The sequence below is a fragment of the Sciurus vulgaris genome (genome assembly GCF_902686455.1).
Source record: "Sciurus vulgaris genome assembly, chromosome: 1".
Lineage (NCBI taxonomy): Eukaryota > Metazoa > Chordata > Mammalia > Rodentia > Sciuridae > Sciurus > Sciurus vulgaris.
Window position 1 is genome coordinate 2,305,045 of NC_136461.1, and position 18,532 is coordinate 2,323,576.

Consider the following 18,532-nt stretch of genomic DNA (forward strand, 5'->3'; position numbering starts at 1 on the left):
GGCCCCAAAGCCCATCTTGGTTTAGGACCCAAATTGCAGCAACAGGCAAAGTCTCACATACAGGCCTTTGAAGTGACAGTTTCCTTCCCCACCCACCCACCCACAAGGCAAGCCCACTTAATCCAACTCTGTCCCCTTTCTGTCTGGGCCAGCCTCTCCCGCTGGCTTGGACAGCTCTGCTGAGGCTCTCACACTGCCCCTCTGTCAGAAATTCAGTCCCTCGCTCGTCCCAGGGAAGGTGTTGGACTGGCAAAGTATGCTCTATTGTGTGATGACCACGTGGCCTTGGTAGAGCGTGGAATGCTGTGTAGGTAAACATTCTGCGACTGGGACTGGGGTCCACAGGACACCATCCTGCCGTGGCAGATGGGTGAGGCTCACCCCAGATGACCGTCCGCTGCTGTTCAAGGGGAAGTACCCCTGGCAGAGAAGCCTCTCATCCCCTCGGTCCTCCAGCACCTAGCATGGTGCTTGGGATAGAATGGGCTGCATAAATATTGGAAAGAAGAGAAGGACCCCCAGCCCCCGAGGCCCAGGGCTCCAACGTTCCTGCCATCGCTTCAACTGCCCAACAGGCAAAGCAGACATGGATGGCACTCCCTGGCATGCCAGGCCTCTGGCTGGGTGGCATTCCTGCACTGTCAGGGATTCTGGACACGGGTGCACGGAGCTGCTATTGAAGCTGCAACTGGGGGACTTGAGGGCTTGCAGGATGCAGAAGAGTTCACTCTGGTCTGGTGGGAGGCATGGAGGGCACTGCCAATGCACAGGATGGTTATGGCAGCAAGAGACTCAGAAACCTCGTCGGCAGGGCCTGGCTGAGCGCTGGGGTCCACAGAAAAGGAGGAGGAAGGGCCACGTGTGCTGGTGGGGAGGGGGTCCCAGACCACGTCCGTTGTTAAATGCCACAATCTGGGTGTCAACAGTGCTCAGGGGAGGCCTGCTTGATTCCTGGAGAGTGTCCCCAAGGGCCAGGAGTAGGCTGACAGAGCTCCCCTGGGGAGCGGAGATGGTGGCCTTGGGGGTGTAGCAACTTTGAGGTCTTTTTTAAAAACTATGCGCAGGTTTTACTTTTTCTAGTTTAAAGACAGACAGACAAAAAGTTGGCATGGCAGAAGCCTTTGGTTTTGATGCTTAGCCACCCAGGATCTTGGATTTGATCTGGTACTTCTGGCCCTGGAGCAGGCATGTGACCTCAGACCCATTTCCAGCTCTAGCACCACGCAAAGGGAGGGCAGGACATGCCTTCCTAGCCTGTGGGACTCAGGGCATGCCGTAGCCAATGCATGAAGCGTCTTTCTGGGGCAAAGAGTTATGGTGTCCCCCCTCTGATGGCAGCTTGAGAGACTGAGGAATAAGATCATCCAAGCCACCTTCAATGTCAGCGGGATCAAGTCCTTGGCCACTGAGATCACTGACAACCAAATCCTGGAAGCCCTGCAGGTACTCTCTAGCATTCTCTGCCCGATTCCTGGGCTGTATCTCCAGAGCCCAAGATCTGGAACTGGGGCAGGGGGAGGAGGAACCTGGGTTGGATGTGGGGGCTCTGTCGTCTTGGCTGTGCACCCATCACCGTGGCCCCAGGACCATGCTTCCCGTCTGCTCAGGCAAAGGGTGCAGACCCTCCCTAGGGGGACCGTGCCACAGAGCTGGTGAGTCAAGGCTGCTTTTAGTCAAAAGGGGCAGGGCAGGGGTGACTGGGGGCAGCAGCAGCCATGGCCCCTCCTGACTACCATGGCAGGGCCAGCTGCTGTGTCACAGGTTCTTTGCTCAGCTTGCCCCCTGGTGGAGGGCTCCCTTTTGCTGGATGCTATAGTCAGCACCTCTACCAGGGCCCTGGCATAGACCCCTCCTCTCAGCCTCAGCCTGGCCAGCTCACTGACTTGAGGCCCCTGAGCAGAGGCCTCGGAGGGGCAGGTGCTGTGGCAGAAATCACACAGCTCTGGTGCGCTGGCAGGAGCAGTGCATCCTGCGGTGGCAGAGCTGTGGACCACTCTGAGGCTCCTCTGAGCCGTGGTAACAGGGAAAGGCACACCCACTTTCAGGGTATGGAGGGACCCAGAGCTCTGGGCTTTCTGAGCACCTGGTGCTGTGGTGTGGGGGGTCACTTCCCACTAGCAGCTGCTTCTGTTCCCAGTGACCGTACCACCTCCAACAGCGTTGCCCTCTGAGCCCAGCATGGCCCACCTTTCCCGGCGGCCAGGTCTTCTGCCCCTGCAGTCTGGGGTGGTCTGGGTCAGGAATGCTGCTGCAAAGCAGGAACAGAGGGGAGAGCTTGGTGGCCTGGCTCCTGCTGGTGGGAAGGGAGCAACCAGGGCCTGTGCTCGCTCAACACTCAACACTGCCTGAGGTGCTGCTGTGCGGGCAGAGGAGGGGCTGGGAGAGGGACAGGGACTTTCCCTTGACCAGTGGCTACACAAGACTGAAAGGACCTGAGGGACAGATGTCTCCGGGAGGCTGGGGCTCCTCACACGGGAGTGGGGAGTGGAAGGTGAATGAACATGGGTGAGCACTGACTCCTGCCCTTCACCCCTGAAGCTGGAGACCAGCCTCTGGGGAATCCGCACCACAGGAATTGGCAGGTGCACTGCAAGCGCGCTTTGTTTTTTGTTGTAAATACCTACCTGCACACCACTGCTATAGCCGGCCTCCAGGGGAGGCAGGGTGGGGTTCCAGCAGCTCGCAGGGCCTGGGCAGAGGCTGTAAGGTCGGGTAGGAAGCAGGGAAGACCACTTGTGGACGTACTTCCTGTCCAGAGGATCATCTCAGAGAGGAGCGACTACTACAACCAGCTGAAGCAGAAAGGGGTCAAAGTGCCCCCCCTGCAGCAGTCAGAGATCATGCTCACCAAGCCCAAGAAGACCACCTCCAAATAAGCCCAGACCTCCTCCGGTTCAGAATTAAACCCTGCTGCTGGCCCTGGTCTCCTCTCTCTCTTCTCTGCTACCAGCAAGTGGGCTGAGTCGTCTCCACCGGGAGCCACACGACCGCGCCCCATTCCTAAAGTCACTCACGGGGGGGGGGGGGGGGGGCAGGGCACCAGCACCCCTCGGTTCTTCCTGGGGAGGCTCACACTAAAGGAGGTCCACTGGGAAGTCCCAGGTTGAAGGAGGCGGGTCACCGGGGCCTCCGGCCCGCCGCTGACACCTCCCTCGGCCGCCGCACCCCGCTCTCAGCCCGCAAGGGCCTGCCGTCTCCAGGGCAGACGTCGGGGCCACTTCCCTGCCGGGCGGGGGCGCTTTGCCACTCCTCCCATCCCTCTGCTGCTGGCCGCCTGCGGCCACCACACTCTGACGTCGGGGGCTCGGGGCTCCTGCGCACGTGCTGAAGGAAGGCATCCACCCGCTTCTCTCCACCCACACCTGTCCACACATCCTGTCGCCCTGCAGCAACCGGCACGGAGCGCGGGTCGTGAGGAGGCGCCGCCGTCCGGCCTGGGGCCCCAGCGCAGGAGGAGCGGCGGCTCGGCGCCTAGGTCTCGGGAGGCAGCCGCGTCGCCGCGCTCCAAGCAGAGGGCCGGGGGAGGACCGGGCGCCTCTGCTGACCCCCGCCGGCAGCCCGCGTCTCCGGGCGGCGGTGTCGCGAGACCCTGGGGCGGGGCTCCGCGCGCGGCTCGCCCCCTACCCGGGCCAGACTGGGCTCCCGCCCCTCCCCAGGCCCCGCCCCGGCCCGCCCAGGCTCCGCCCCGGCCCGCCCAGGCTCCGCCCCGGCCCGCCCAGGCTCCGCCCCACCCCGGCCGGAGACGCGTCCGCCGCGCTCAGCTCCCCAGGCGTGGCGCTGCAGGTGAGACGCGGGGACTTAAATTGCAGACCCCTGTGCTGCCGACGGAGGAGGCGTGCCCGACTGCGTGCCCCCGGCCCTCCGTGACCTCCGAGACCGCGGCCTCCCTGGCCTGAGGATCGCCGTGGGTGTCCCGGACCAACCGGGCCTAACAGCGGGCAGTCTGCCAGGCCCCAACTCCTGCCCAGCTCCTGGTGGCTCTTGGGGACACCTTCAGGGTCTCTCTTATATTCACTTTCTTTCTTTAAGGGTGGACGCATCAACTCGCAGAGGTGGGAACCACTGGCCAGGCCCTGACCAGCTTTCTGCACCCTAGAGGCCTCAGCCCCACCAAGACTCGCTCTTTGTAAGTGTGGAGGGTCTTAGGAGGTGCTTTGGGGGAACCCGTCTACTTTCGGAGCCGCTGCGTAGAGGACTTCCTGTGCTCACACCCCCTCCTGAAGCCGGACCCCTGAGGTCCCAGAGTTTGAAAGAGGCCCCTGATAGGCTTCTCCAGCTACACCTGTGACTGTTGGGGCAGCCACTGAAGGAGGGAAGCCCTCCAGAACCCCGCCTACTGGCAGCTGGTTGCTGTGCCCAGCCTGGATGACCTGGGAGCCACATGTCCTGCATCGGTCAGCAAATAACAGGATCCTACTATCCCAGGCTGGAATACTGCCCAGATGGTTGGGGGTGTGTGCACACTCCTCTGGCACCCAGAGACGCCGGAGTGGGCAGATGGTGTGGGCGAGGAGGCAGCACTCTCCCTGCTAGTGTTGCAGGGTGGCTGCTGCAGCTCCAGCTATCACATCAAGGCAGGAAGGAGATGGCTGCTGTTAATTTCACAAAAGCAAAAGCTCCACCACCCCCCTGGTGCAATCAGCACTTTGCCTGCCCCTGGTGACCTGGGCCCTTAAACTGATTAGCCCAGTTGTGGTTGTGACCTCTGGAGCCAGGACATGGCTGCCTGAAACAAGACTGATTCTACCCACTAGGACTAGGGAATGAGCACTGGCCCATGGCCCCTCCCTGCACCTAACACATCTCAGAAAGCAGAACTGGCACTCTGGTGACATCTGGGCCCCGTGGGCCTGAGCATCGGCCCCAGCAAGAGTTCCCACCTGAAGGCTTGGTGGCTTTGAGATGCTCTCTGCCTCCTCCCTGCTGGGAAGGTACTGGAGGCCGGCTGTCCTGAGGCTCAGGTTGACTCCTTACGGGTCAGCAGCCTAAGGACGCAGCAGAGCAGTCCAGAGAACACAGCGTTCCCACTGCCGGGAGCCCATGGTGCTGTGCACCCGGGTTGCCAGTGTGCCCCCTTAGGTGAACAGGAGGTCCAAGCCGTCAGAGGCCAAATGGGGTGCTCAGTGAAGTGCCCAGCGGGGTCTGCGGCAGCCACGTCAGTGTGTGGCCCTCCACTTGAGGCCCAGCCCACCTTCCTGCTTTTGGGGCCTCAGGGCCGGTGCTAAATGCGGGAGGCACAGATGAGCGCAGTCCTGCGGAAACTGGTGTGGGGCCCGCTGCAGCACCTGGCGCCCACCACCCTCACACCTGCCAGGGCCCATGGGCCCCCAGCCGGGCAGAGTGGGGGAGGGGCGAGGACACAGCTGCTTCCTGCCTGGGCCGGAGGCCCTCCCCCAGGGCCTGGCTGTACCAGCCGCCCCCTGAGCGGCCTTATCTGGAGCTGGGAGGAGCTGCGGGCCACAGCAGCTGGCCTGTGCTCATCCCTGAGGGCCGCAGCAGCTGTGCTGGTCTCCCTGATAAAAGCACTCTGGAGGCCAGGCCCAGGGCCCCAGGGCCGGTCAGTGGAACTGGGGCCCACATTCCTGAGGGCAGGGCTGGGCGCCTGTCAGCCTCCGGGGTTGGAATTCATGGCTTGGCCTTGCCTCCCCCTTGTGACCCTGGGCAAGTTACTTAACTACCCTGGCAACGTCAGGTGGGACCAGCCATCTTAGTGTCCCTCCTCCCTGTGGGAAGACCCTCCCCTAACCGCAGCCCCAGACCAGCCTGGCCACTGCCCTCCGTGGGCTGTGCTTCTGGGTGACATCAGAGCCCTGCCGCCTGCCTCTGGCTGCCGGCCTGTGAAGGAGCCTGGTCCCCAGCCCCTAGGTGCCACAGCATGCAGCCCCCGGAGAGCAGCGTCCACTACAGCAAGTGGGATGACAGCAGCAGGGACGAGGTCAGCATGGCTGCTGTGTCCAGCACAGAGGAGGCCTCCTGCGGCAGGAGGTGAGAGGCCCTGGGAGGAGGCTCCTCCTGCCTGTTCACCACAGGGCCAGCCCTCTGCCCGCCCAGCAACGCGCACACAGCCTGGGCCTTCCCTTGGGTGGGCTCTGCGGTGGATGGGCCATCTCCCACTGTAGTATAGCACCAGGCCTGCCTTCAGCCGGGCCCTCCCGACTCCCCCAGCCCGCCCAGGAGCCCCTCCCTGGCCCCGGCCTGGGCTCACTTCCCAGTGGTTCTCGCCCTAGGATCGCCCGGAAGCTGTGCACGGGCAAGCTGGGGAAGGCCATGAAGGTGCTGGGCGGAGTGGCCCTCTTCTGGGTCATCTTCATCCTGGGCTACGTCACGGGCTACTATGTGCACAAGTGCAAATAAACGCTGCCCACCTCACAGTCGGGCTGACCAATGCTGGGATTCTGGGCTTGGAGGGACAGAGCCCTCTCCATGGACACAGACCAGGTCATAAGTACCCGGGCACGTGAAGACACTAGTGTGCATGGTTGCCACATGCCCCTCACAAGAGGGCCCAGGTAAATGGATAAGGAGGCACATGCCCCACATCCCAAGTCCTCACAGGCAGCCCCCAGGGAGCCCTGAGCCCTGCCTTGGGTGCAGGACACTTCCAGTCTGGGTTCTGTGGCCCCGTCCTACAGCCCAAGGTCCCCAGGGTCCCCTGGGCACACCAGGCAGCTGCCCTCCCTGGCTAGGGCTTCCCTTGTCAAGTCCAGGGTGAGGGTGCTTTCTACAGACCACCCTTCTGCCAGCCCTAGGGTGGGGGTTCCCTGGGCCTGTGTAGAGATGCAGGGTGCTGCGCTCTGGGCCTTTCTGCTCCTGGTTTGCAGGGAGGGCCCTGACAAGGACTGTGGCCGCCTGTGCACCTCTCCTGGGGGATGGAGACCCTGTGCAGAGTGGGGAGGGACCCTCGGCAAAGTGGACGTGGTCCTTGCTGGGCCACTCCTCTTACAGGGCACTGCAGGAGCATGGGTGGGTGTGCCCCCATGCCAGCAGGGCCTGCCTGCCTCCAGTGCTCTGTGCTGGCCGACAGCCTGTGCAGAGGAATCACCACAGGTCTGTTGGATCAACAGTGGATGGCAGCCCTCTTGATGGCACCCTGGTCACCCGTCAGGCATGACTAGTGGCCAGGCCTGTGTAGAGGGCCTGCTTCTCTTCCTGCACCTTCTTGGCTGCTCTCCTGTTTGGCTCTTGGCCTTGGACTGTGCCCCCTCCTGACTGAGCCCTCTTGCAGGGACACGGGCAGGCCTAAGCCCAGGGCAGGGCTGGTCCTGTTCCCTCCTCACCTGATGGCTGCTGCAGCCACTGGGAGGGCTTTAGTCCTCGTTCTGATGCCTCTTCCTGCTTCCTGGGCTCACAGGCTCTGCCAGTGTGTACCACAAAGAGTGCTGCCTCGCCCCTTCCCTGGGTTGAGAGCGGGAGATGGGGCAGCTACTGTCCTCATGGTCAGGGTATCAGAAGGCTGAGGCCCTGCCCACTTCCAGGGTGGCAGCCCCTCCCTGCCAGTGCCTCACCACATCCTAAAGCCAGAGGGGCCTGGCCAAGCTGGGCAGGAGGGAGACCCAACCTTGGGGAGGACAGGCACAGCTGGCTTCCTGGCCCTTCCATGCCCTGACTGGGACCCTGAGGAGTGGTGAGGCTGTTTCATATGCCTGTCCAGCAATGACCCTCCTAGGGGAGCCTGCAGCAGGGTCAGGCAGAGTCTACTCCAGTGGCCCTGGACCTTGGCTCCAAGAGAACCCCAGCCCTACCCACTCCTGCCTGGCTGCACACTGGGGAGGAGACAGCCAGCTGGAGTCCCTGCAGGATGGGCACTGCTGTGGGGGTCTACGGGTAGGTGGCAGAGACCGATGGGTCAGTACTCTACCCCACAGGTCTGGGGGTGGGCTGGGGTTCGCATGGCCCTGATCAGGATTGGGGCACCCCAGTTTGGCAGCCCTGGGGCAGGAGCAGGTGTGCAGATGGGCCAGGAGGGACAGCCCACAGGCAGGTGCCTTCCATGCACAAGGGGACCAGCTGGGAACCAAAGGAAGGTAGCCACTTGGGAGCTTTTCCAGCTGGCCCAGCACTCCCACTGGGGTCTACCCCATCTGGTCAGCCATGTCCTGCCAGTCAGGTGGCCCTAGCCGACCCTCTGGCAGCCCTCTGACACAGCCTAGGGACTTTAGCCAGCACCCCTGTGGGGAGCTGTAGGCAGTCCTGAGGGTGCTCACTGGGGCAGCACATAGCCTCGCTGGCAATTCCACAGTGACCCAGGCTCCAGCCCCCATGACCCTCATGGTCATGTACTTGAGCTCTGGGGCTTTACCACTCTAGGAGGGTTGGGAGAGGATGGACAGGACGCCACTGAGCAGCCACCCTGCCTGCTCCTGGAGAGGACTCGGGAACAAGAGGCACTGCTGGGAGAGCCCCAGTGGGGCCAGCTCTGGGTGGGGGCAGCCAGCAGGGACTGCGCAGGCCCGGTTCCGCCCTCCCCGTGTGTGAGCCACTGTAGGCCAGTGTGGGTTTCTGGCACCTCCACACATGGCCTCTGGAGGCAGCAGGAGAGGATCACTGAGCAAGGAGTGGGGGCATCTCTCAGATGTTTTATTAGAGGTGGCCAGGCGGAGCTGGCATCAACGAGGCTTCCTGCTACAAACTCCCAACCCTCAGTGCTTGGACTGCATCTGTCGCAGCCTGGGGAGCCGGGGCAACTTGACCCTGGACTGAGCCAGACAGAGGGTGGTCCTCTGCCACAGCCATTGCTCATGGCCTGCCTGGAGCATGAGCAGGGTCCTAGCTGGGGCAGCCTTCCTGGGCCTCATGTCAGGACAGAACCTTGCCAGAAACAGCACCAGCAGCTTTAGTGATCTGACGCAAGTCATGAAACTACACGCAGACAGGGTGCAGGTTTTGGGAGAACAAACCAGAATGGAAAGCTGTGGTCTGCAAACCCACTGCAGCCCAGCCTGGCCACTGGAGCTGCAAGGCAGCCAGCCCATGCCTCTGAAGTTCCAGAACCACCCAGCTGTTAGTACACCCATTTGGAGAGACCTTGGGCTTCCTGCAAATACCTCCCCCCGCCAAATCTCTAGTTTTCTACATGAGAAAACCTGTCCCTTAGGTCAAAGGCCACCAAAAGAAAAATCATAAATAAAATGCTGATGTGACAAGTGCTTGTCTTCAGCCAGAACCGAAGGCAGTTAGGTCACAGGACCCCCTGGGACCAAGTGCTCTGGCTCCAGGGAGGGTGCACGTGTGCTGGTCACACAACCCAGACACAGCCTTCACCACGGGACACTTCTCAGCGTTCAACACTGGAAACCAAAAATCTGGCACTAGCACTTTCTAATTTTTGGTTCAAAAACCTGATGCCTTCTCTAGTCACTACCCATATCCCTTTAGCAGACTGATGCCCACTGACAGCCCATGAAGGGAGCCTATCTGCCTGCCCATCTAAACCCACTCCTGCATCTAGAGCTGGGTATAAACAGCTGTCCGTGGTGGTGGCGCTCCGCACCAGTGACAACCAGCCACCGTGCATCCCCACCCTCCCTTTCCCAGGCCTGCGAGGCTGACCTGGGGCTGCGGATCCGGAAGGTCTGGAACATCTCACACCTGTCAAGTGCCCCAAAAGCAGCACCTTGAAGAAACAAACTGTTCTAAACTTGTGTTTAAAAAACTTTTTTTTTTTTTTTAAATAAAAACATTAAGATCATTATAAGCTGAAAAACATGATGTTCTGGCTACTGGCACATAAGGACTTACAAAGACTACATTATAGAAAAATATCTGCAGTTCAGTAAGATGCATGTTGATCAGCTGTCCAACTGACTTGGGCACACCCAAACCAGTCCCAGGGTCTGCTGTGGGCCTGCGCGATTCAGAACATGTTGAATAGCTACTTCTGGTATTTGAATAACTCCACGAAGAACAGTAACATCAGTTTAGTGTTGTGAAGACAACCCAGCCGTCACTCACAGCAGAATCACTGGGCAGAGCAAACAAAGACGTGCACCTAACAACGCGGCGGTGGGGACACACTGAACAACTCAGCACTCACAGACCTCGCAAAGCCACCAACAGGCGCATGTGACGGGTGGCCTGCTGCCTGAGCCCACCGGGTCTGTCAGCGAAGGACTGTGACATGGGGAGGAGCTGTGGCCAGGTCAGCCTTGGACGGGTACACCACCTTCAAGCTCCCCTCCAGGTCCAGCACGCGGACCTGCTCCACCACGAGAGGGCACTGTCCATCCTTCCCAGCACCAGGATTCACTTGAGGATCGGAAAGTTGTCCAGAAACTGCATCACTATCCGTATCGGAGAACGATCCTTCCTCTTTATTTTCTAAAGTGTGTTTGTTCATTTCTGCCATTTTCTGCAAATGTAAAAGATCTTTCTAACCAAGTGATGAGAGGTGACCCAGGCTGTCCTGCAATGATGGGAAATTATGCCCTCCCAAGATGGGGCAGGGCTCACTCACCAGTATGAGGGTGTCCATGACATCTTTGCAGATCTGCAGACTAGTGGCACTGGTTACTTCCAAGAACAGATCACTGGTTGTCTTCTTAATCTTAAAAGAGGTCAGATTCCAGAAAAGAATAAAGTTACAAGAGCAGATGTCAGCCACTGCCACACGTGCATTCTGAGGAGAGGGCTGTAAGGCGGAGCAACCTGGTGGTCTGCAGCTCTACTGTGCGCAGGAGTGGCCTGGAAGACACCCTGCATTCTGGGCCACCATCCTACCTTGGTCTTCTCACTGTTCGTTATCGGTGGGAAAGAAATCACATCTCCGTCTGCGTCCATGAGACAAGGGTAATTTTCCTTCCCATCCAGTAAGTGAAGATACCTGCATGGAAGGAAGACATATTACAGGTGGTTAAAACGCACCTAGAAGCGAAGCTGACCACATGGCCTAATCCTAGCAACTTGGGAGGCTGAGGCAGAAGGACAGCAAGTTGAGAGGCCAGGCTGGGAAACTGAGTGAGGCCCTGTCTCAAAACAAAATAGAAAGGACTGGGAATGTCGTGTGCAGGTTCTGCCTAGCATGAGTGAAGCCCTGACTTCAATTCCAAGAACCACCGGAAAAAGCAAACAGGCTAAATTGGACAAATGGAAAAGTCATTTAGACACACCAAGTGCAACACCAAGGCACAAGTTCAGCTTGCTTCTGATGATGAGCTCACACAGAAGTAACTCCCAGGCGGCTGCAACCAACACCACACCTGTGCTTGCCAACAACCCCCCCACCCCCAGTGGCGCCCGAGCTGGAGAGCCGCTGGTCTGACTGGCAGCTTACATCCTCTCTGGTCCCCAGGGCCAACTTGCTTCTGTGAAAGGGCACAAACCTCCGCAGCCAGCCCCTGCCGGCTCCCTCTGGAGCATGCTCCACTTCCCCACATGGGGCCTGGTCCACATAGATAAGACTGGTTTAGCATTTACTTTTGAAGGAAGTTTAGGGAGATTTCTTTCTTCCCTCTACACACCTCTGAGAAGTTTCCAGTTCTGCAGCTTCAGGAGCTTGCTGGGGAACAAGCTAGCCCAGTGGAGGATCGCAGTGCCTGCAGAGTACTGGTGGACCCACCTGTGCAGCCCGGAGACACTCTGCCTCTTCTTCTGCTTCCGCTGCTCCTCAGCCTCCAGCTGCAGCTGCCGTACCAGCTCCTTGGCCTTGGCTTCTTTCCGCCCCAGGGGGACAATCTGTCGGGAGAAGTGCAGACGAGGCTAGGCCATGGCCCACAGCACGTATGTATCAGCAGTCCTTCTCCATCCCGACGACCTCCAGACAGGCGGGCAGCCAGAGCAGAAATCACGCTGACCAGGTTGGAGCCTGCCCGCAGTGCCCCGTGTGGTCACTGGGAGGACCTGTGTGCAGGGTGCCTCTCCAGTCGCCCCTCTGGGGCCTGAGTGCCCAACACTCAGTTCCTCTGAAGCTGAGCTTCTCCTTGAACCCAGCGAATACACAGCCATTTCCACGTACGCAGGGCCTCAGAAGGCCAACGGAGAGCCGACGCTCTGTAGCCAGAGTGGGCAAGGTCAGACTCGCAGCCTGGGCAGGAGGCCTCTACCTGCTGGGACAACTCCCAGCTGAAGTTGGCCCAAGGTGGCACTTTGCAGTTGAGATGTGAACCAAAACTTTTGAAGAAATGAAGGTAAAATGAAGAAATTAAGACCTTTTAGACCCTGGCCCCTGAGGCATGTCTGGACCGCTGTGCGGCTGCTCCCGGGAGTGGCGGAAGCAGCGGCGCTCCTCACTCTGCTCCCCGTCTGCCGGGAGCGCTGCTGGCTACTTTGGAATGCCCGGCATCAAGCCGTTGCGCTGTCAGGTGGAAGAACACCAGGGGAGCCTGCAGATGCAGACTGAGCGGGTGGCACAAGGCACCTTGAGGTCCTGGGGCGGCCGGGCAGCATACAGCAAGGGTCCCCGCAGGGCACGCAGGTCATGGGTGGCGATGGTGGCTGCCGTCCTCTTCCCACAGAGGTCTTCGTGGAGTCTGGTCTGCAACACAAGAGAGACTGCAGGCCTCAGTGGGCCTCTGGAGCTGTAGTGTCCACACACACACCCCCTACGCCTGTCTGTGCCTCAGCCTCCAAACATTGCTCTGGGGAGCAAGTCCAGCAAAGCCAGTTTATCTGCTTACAGTGGCCACTCTTCTTTCTCTAATTCTAGAACATGTATCTGAGATTTTGAGGAAGACACCTTGAACTAAAATTTGTGGCTGAAAAACTGAAAGCACACTGAACAACTACCGCCCAGCGGCTTTCCCTGGGTGAGGCTGATCCAGTCCCGGCCTGCTCCACCTGCCCCCTCCCCTGGTGCAGCTGGGCAGGTTCTGGGCCAGTCAGGGGCCCTCCCATTGGCCTGCACTGGGTGTTCCTGGAGGCTGGCCTGCAGGCAAGGATGGGCTCTTCATTTTAAAGGCTGGGCAAACTCACAGCAAAACACCAACCCAGGGAGTTGGCCACTGGCACCAAATGACTCACGTGAGAGTGTGCTGTGGACTTCAGCACTCCCCCACACGAACCTAACACGCGACACACCGTGGAGTCAGAAAGCCCACCGCCTCCAGCACACAGAGTGAAGGAACTGTAAGGCTGTGTTCGGGAGGCGGGCAGAGGGGAGCCACCCTCCTGTCCCATGCCCCCACCCCCACCACGAGCCTGTGCCCCACCTGGGAGGTGAGGAAGCGCTTGAGTGCATTTCCGGGCCGCAGGTCCATGCCCCGCACGACTGCCCCCACGATGTATGGCCTCACGTCCCTGACCTCGGGGCTGACTCTGACCGTCAGGGGCGAGGGGTTTTCAGAGACGTGCAGGACCCTGAGCAGCAGCCTGGCTGCATCTGCTGCCTCCTCCTCCCCCTCGCCGCTCTCCCGCCTCTGCTTCCGCTCTCTCCTCTTCTTCCCGCTGTCCTCCTTCTCAGTGACCTCTGCCCTGCCCTTGCCCCGGCCACTGCCCCGGCCGCAGCCCCGGCCACCGACACGCAGGTACTCCAGGATGGACTTGGTCTGGCAGCCGGTGACCATCTTCTCCAGGCGTTTGTCTCGAAGCTTGTTCCCTCGGAAGTTGACCTCCTTGAGCTTGGGGCAATCGGCGAGCTCAGCAGGAATCTCGCTCAGCTGGTTGTTGGAGAGGTCCAGGGTCTGCAGAGAGCAAGGCAGAGCCGGTCAGTGGAGCTGGAGAGAAGCCTGCGCAGTAGCTCTCAGGACAGGCACCTGGTTAGCTGGGTTAACCACCCACCTTCCTGTTGAGCTACTCCTGGGCAATGACCACCCAACCCCTGCACCCTACAAGGATGCCACCAATCCAAGGCGCTTCCCTAGCAGGGAGCGGCCGGCACCTCTGAGAACCCTGCTTCACTAAGGTCGTGAAAACTGCATGGAGGCTGGGAGGAAAAGGGAACAGGAAGAGGGCATTTGAATGGGGATGCAAACTGGCCTCAGGAACAAACCAGTGATTCTTCCCACGGGAAAGTTTCCCCTGCATGGTGCTATTTTTTTTTTTTTTAATGGGCAACAGTGAAAGCCACGAAACCTGACTGCCTTGCTCTCCCTCGCAGGGTGGCTCCCTGTCGCCACTACTCCCTGCCTCCTGTGGGAGGAGGACTGATGCTGTGGAGGACCTGGGAAAGGTGTGGAGGCCATTGCACCTGTCACGTCACTGACACCCTGAAGGAACATGCGGCCCCTCCCACCTTCATGGCTCGTCCATGGTGCCTGTTGGGGGCACAGGAGGACGTGCGTGTGGAATGAGCCTCCCTTCTCCCCTGCGGCAGGTGGTGAAGAGACCCACCCTGTCCTGTGCTTCCTCCTGACAGGCACCCTGGCCCACCAGTGGCCCTGGGCACCACGACCAGCATGTCCTTCAGTTTCCTCCAGGGCTGCTGGGAGGCTCTGGAGGGCCTTGTTTGCTCACAGATCTGAGCCTTGACACACGATGACCCCTGGAGGGACTGGTGTGCCACCAAGGCCCCAACCGGGGGCCACAGAACAGTCACTGAAGTGGGTTAGCCCACTTAATGAAACTGTCACTGCAGGTGAGGTGGTCCTTGTCCCAAATATATGGAACTAGAAGTGTTTAGGATTTCGAATTCTTTCAGGTTTTAGATCCTCTGCACAGACACAATGAGGTCTTCTTTGTCTAAACACAAATCCACTGGAGTTTCACATATGCCTTCTCCATATGGCCCCCAAGAGACCTGTGCAGTGTGTGGTTGCCTGTTCTGACGGCAGCCCACAGGGGTGTGGCGCTCTCCCCTCCAGTACTGAACACCTGGATTAAGCACCTGACCTGCACCGTGTGCCCACAGGCCTCTTCCTCTCTGCAGGCAGGCCTGGGTGGGGCACCCACCCTGGCAACCATTTCCACTGGAAGCAGGACCCCCAAGAAGCAGGCACTGGTTCTTAGCCAGGGTTCTAGAGCTCGCAGCCCCCGCCCTCCTCACTCCAGCATGAGCAGCTGGGGCTAGTCCTCAGCAGGATGGGGTCAGTCCAAGAGCCTGTGTACCTTGGCAAGGGGTGGTGTTTGCAGGTCAGCTTGCAGCAGTCGGTACCCATCCTGCCAGGCACATGCTAGCCATGGAGGCTTCTGCTGTTCAAAGGGGCTTTGGTGGAAGCTCCAGAGAACTCCACTAGGGTAAAACCTCATCATGCCAAGAAACCCCCGCTGAATGGATTGCTTCCCCTTCCACTTAGCAGCCAATGAGAAGTGCAAGCCAAGCAGCAGAAGGCAATGGGGCGGTGACCAGGCTGGGTTCCTGAGGGTTCCTCAGGAACTGGAATCTTCCAGAGACAACCACCACCGCACACCGCACCACAGCATGTCTGAGCAGGAAGCAGGGGCTGAATGGCAACCCAGGATCTACCTGGAGGCCCTATGAAGGGAGAAGGAGAGCGAGAGGGAGCCAGCAGCCTGGGGTCTTGGGGGCAAAGGCCTGGATGCTGAAGAGCCCTAGTTAGAACTGGGGCTGCTGAGAAGGGCACAGCTGGTCCCACTCCCAAACTACACCTGACCCAGCCCTGGGCACCAAGAAGGCTCACCATGGTGGCAACAAAGCCATAGGCTTCAAGAGTGGGCACCACTGGGAAGCAGGGGCCTCTGGACCTGCCTGAAGGACAATGCAGACAGTCGGAGGCTATGTGCAGCACAGGGCTCTAGATGCCTGACGCCCAGCACTGGCAGAACAGAGGCTGGCCCCAGACAGCCACACCGTGGGCCACTGTGTCTGGGTCACACTACTGAGGAAGGGACCCCAACTAGGTGGCTGAGGGAAGGAACCAGCACGTGCCAGGCCCCAGGTGAGTCCAGCCACTGAGAAAACTGGGAGGGACTTGTTTACTTCAATCCCAAAGTTGAACTTCTCTGTACTGAACTGAGTGGGGAGTCCCTGTGTGAGCTACAGAGAACCGTCCTGGGCAGGAGAGATCCCCAGGGAGGCCTCTGCTGCTCAGGGCTGCCATGCCTGCTTCAGCAGTCCCAGCTGGCGGCACCATGGGCCTGGGTGGCAGCCACTTCGGAAGTAGGCGGAGGAAAGGAAATGCCTCGTTCCATGACTATGGAACTGAACACCCCGGGTCACAGGATCCTGGGAAGAAGACGACGAAGGCCACTCCAGGTTCTCTCGGGTCTTCCCCAGGAAATTGAGCTCAACGGGTCCAAGGCCAGGGTGAGGAGGCCAGGCCCATCGCAGGCAGCTACCTAAGGAGGTAAAGGCCAGCAGAGGTCAGCCAGCTCCACAGCTTCCTCATCTCAGCAGCTGGGGTGGGAAGAGAGGCAGGGCCTCCTCCTGCCTGGCCCTAGGCATGGGCCCTAAGTAAGGACTGTGCGGAGGCACTAGCACCTTCCCCTATTCAGGAGAGGGGTGGACAAGTAGCAGCCTGTGTGCTGTCACTCTGGTCCCTCATCAAGCAGGTCTCCTGGTGTCCATGTCCTTGTGGGATGCCTCCCCATGAGCTAGGCCTGGCTTTTCTTCTGACAATGCTAGTTCTGCTCTCAGCCGTAAGGCCCAGGCTTCAGCCAGCTGAACAGTCACAGGCAGGCCCTTGTGACTGTCGCAAGCTGTCACTGACTGCACCCGACAGCCTCAGGCATTGAGAGGCACACCTGGCTCCACAGCCTCCTAGGAGCCACACAGGGCCTCTCAGCCCCCACAGTAGAGCAGACAGTGCAAGTATCCAGCATCACAGCTCAGCAGCAGAGGGACACCAATAGCTCCAGAGGAAAAAGACACCTCAGGGAGACACATTCACAGCCTCTTTTCAGGAAAGCCCGCAAGACCACGCGGTTCTCAAAGAGCCTGTTTCCCTTCACCGTCCACTGCACGCAGATAAATCTAAAGAGACATAGGCATATCTGCAAAAGGGCTGTCATGTCCAGCAAACTCAAGGATGAGCAAGAGGAAGAAGAAATGCAGGGTTGCCTTGCTCAGGACGAATGAAAAGGGAAAATGCAGAAAGAACCCCAGAATGGAGTCAGCTGTGGCTTTGAACGCCTGTGGCGCTCAACACATTTAACAGGCGCTGGTTGTGGACCAAGCAGTATGCTGGGGTCTGGGGTGCTACACAGAGCTGTCTGCTTCAGGCAAGTCCTTGGGCTTTCTGAGAAACCTGAACAGCTACCACAACCTCAGAAGGATGTTGCTGGGGGACCTGTGAGACACCATGTGCACCATGGTGCAAACTGCAGTTCTCTCGGGTGTTTGTGCCTTGTCTGGATATCCCCCACTTTGAGACTCACTAGGTTCACAAATACTAAAATCTTAGACACGGGTCCCTGCCCTTGATCTGCTTCTGACCAGAGGGAGAAGCCAAGTTTGCTAACACTCGCAAGCCAACGCAAGTTCGGAGACCCCTGAGCGCGCGGCGGCCTCTGGGGACGCCCAGCAGCAACGCCCTAGCTGCGCGGGAGGACAGCGGCTCCCTCCCGCCCCGCGGCCCCGCTGACCTTGAGCGAGGCCAGGTGCGCGATGTCGGGGCTGAGCTCTCTTAGACAGTTGTCCGCAGCCGCCAGCTCGCTGAGCAGGGGCAGCGCGCCGGGGCGGAAGAGCGCGGCGGGGAAGGCGTCCAGGCAGTTGCCGGTGAGGTTGAGGCTCTGCAGGCGCGGGGCGCAACGCGCCAGGTCGGCGGGCAGCTCGCGCAGCCGGTTGCCGCTGAGGTTGAGGCTTTGCAGCTGCGGCAGGCCGGGTGGCTCCGCAGGGCCCAAGCCCTGGCCCGGCGGCAGCGCCTCCAGCGCGTTGCCGGACAGGTCGAGCACGCGCAGCGCAGGCAGCGGGCCCAGCTCGGGGCTCAGGCCCGGCCCCAGCGCGTTGCGCCGCAGCACGAGGCTGTGCAGCTGCGGCAGGCCCTGCGCCAGGCCCGGCCCCGGCGCGCGCAGGCTGCCACAGCCGCTCACCTCCAAGTAGTGTAGCAGCGGCAGCGTGAAGAGCCGCGGCGGCAGTCGCCCGCCCGCCGCCCGCACCCGCTCCTCCAGCCCCGGGCCGGTCAGCAGCAGCTCGCGCCGCCGCTCGCGCTCCGCAACCTCCAGCTCCGGCCAGGATTCGGACACAGCAGCCGCCGCCATCGCACCGCCGCCTGCCGCCGCGCGCGCCAGGGCTTCCGGGGAACGGACGCGCCACTTCCGGCCAGCGCCGGAAGAGGCTATAGAGAAGCTCGTCCGACGGCTAGAGAGCCGCGGCGCGCGAGGGCCTGTGGGGCGGGAGCGGGCCTCCGCGTTGCAGAGACCGCTAGCTTGAGCCCTGGAGAGCCGCGGGCTGCAGGCGGACCCCGGGGCCTAGCCAGCGACACCCTGTCGTAATTACAATACGGGATGGAGTTAGCGCCTGAGTATATCCTAGCGAGACGGAGCGATAGGTGGCGGATCACCGACGGTAGATGATGGATGGGTAATAGGCGATGGGTGGCAAGCCCCTAGAACTGAGCCAGGAAGCTCTACCCTGGAGCTGCACCCCCAGCCCTGTTTGGTTTCTGTTTTGAGGCAGGACCTCTTTAAGTTGCCCAGGCTGCCCTCGAGCGTGTGATCCTCTGGGATTACAGCACGAGGATGTGTCTGGAGGGTGTGGGTCCCT

At 60.4% G+C, this 18,532-nt stretch overlaps 2 protein-coding genes across 7 annotated transcripts; one reads left to right on the forward strand and one right to left on the reverse strand.

Moving 5' to 3' along the window:
* Positions 1 to 3,656: 3,656 nt before the first annotated feature.
* On the forward strand, positions 3,657 to 6,369 carry SMIM1 (small integral membrane protein 1 (Vel blood group)). Of its 5 annotated transcripts, none has more exons than XM_079149193.1 (4): positions 3,657 to 3,783; positions 4,030 to 4,126; positions 5,734 to 5,985; positions 6,228 to 6,369. In XM_079149193.1, exons 3-4 carry the CDS (start codon positions 5,876 to 5,878, stop codon positions 6,352 to 6,354), a joined length of 237 nt encoding a protein of 78 aa, XP_079005319.1. In that variant the 5' UTR covers positions 3,657 to 3,783; positions 4,030 to 4,126; positions 5,734 to 5,875; the 3' UTR covers positions 6,355 to 6,369. The 5 variants fall into 5 exon arrangements, with proteins under 5 accessions (XP_079005319.1, XP_079005323.1, XP_079005320.1 ...); XM_079149197.1 differs by having other exon boundaries at positions 5,807 to 5,985; XM_079149194.1 differs by having other exon boundaries at positions 3,658 to 3,783; positions 5,859 to 5,985.
* A 3,089-nt stretch (positions 6,370 to 9,458) lies between these two features.
* Positions 9,459 to 18,070, reverse strand: LRRC47 (leucine rich repeat containing 47). Of its 2 annotated transcripts, none has more exons than XM_079149083.1 (7): positions 17,413 to 18,064; positions 13,143 to 13,613; positions 12,353 to 12,469; positions 11,555 to 11,670; positions 10,717 to 10,819; positions 10,454 to 10,543; positions 9,459 to 10,348 (listed from the first exon to the last, which is right to left on the reverse strand). In XM_079149083.1, the coding sequence occupies exons 1-7, from the start codon at positions 18,025 to 18,027 to the stop codon at positions 10,100 to 10,102; spliced, it is 1,761 nt and encodes a 586-aa protein (XP_079005209.1). In that variant the 5' UTR covers positions 18,028 to 18,064; the 3' UTR covers positions 9,459 to 10,099. The 2 variants fall into 2 exon arrangements, with proteins under 2 accessions (XP_079005209.1, XP_079005208.1); XM_079149082.1 differs by having other exon boundaries at positions 10,191 to 10,365; positions 17,413 to 18,070.
* Positions 18,071 to 18,532: the final 462 nt, after the last annotated feature.

Coding starts and splice junctions, on each gene's coding strand:
- SMIM1 (XM_079149193.1), top strand. CDS start 5,876: ATGCAGCCCCCGGAGAGCAGCGTCCACTACAGCAAGTGGGATGACAGC. Junction 5,986..6,227: donor GAGGCCTCCTGCGGCAGGAG/GTGAGAGGCCCT, acceptor TTCTCGCCCTAG/GATCGCCCGGAAGCTGTGCA.
- LRRC47 (XM_079149083.1), bottom strand. CDS start 18,027: ATGGCGGCGGCTGCTGTGTCCGAATCCTGGCCGGAGCTGGAGGTTGCG. Junction 12,470..13,142: donor AGCGCTTCCTCACCTCCCAG/GTGGGGCACAGG, acceptor CTTGTGTTGCAG/ACCAGACTCCACGAAGACCT. Junction 10,544..10,716: donor CGAACAGTGAGAAGACCAAG/GTAGGATGGTGG, acceptor ACCTCTTTTAAG/ATTAAGAAGACAACCAGTGA.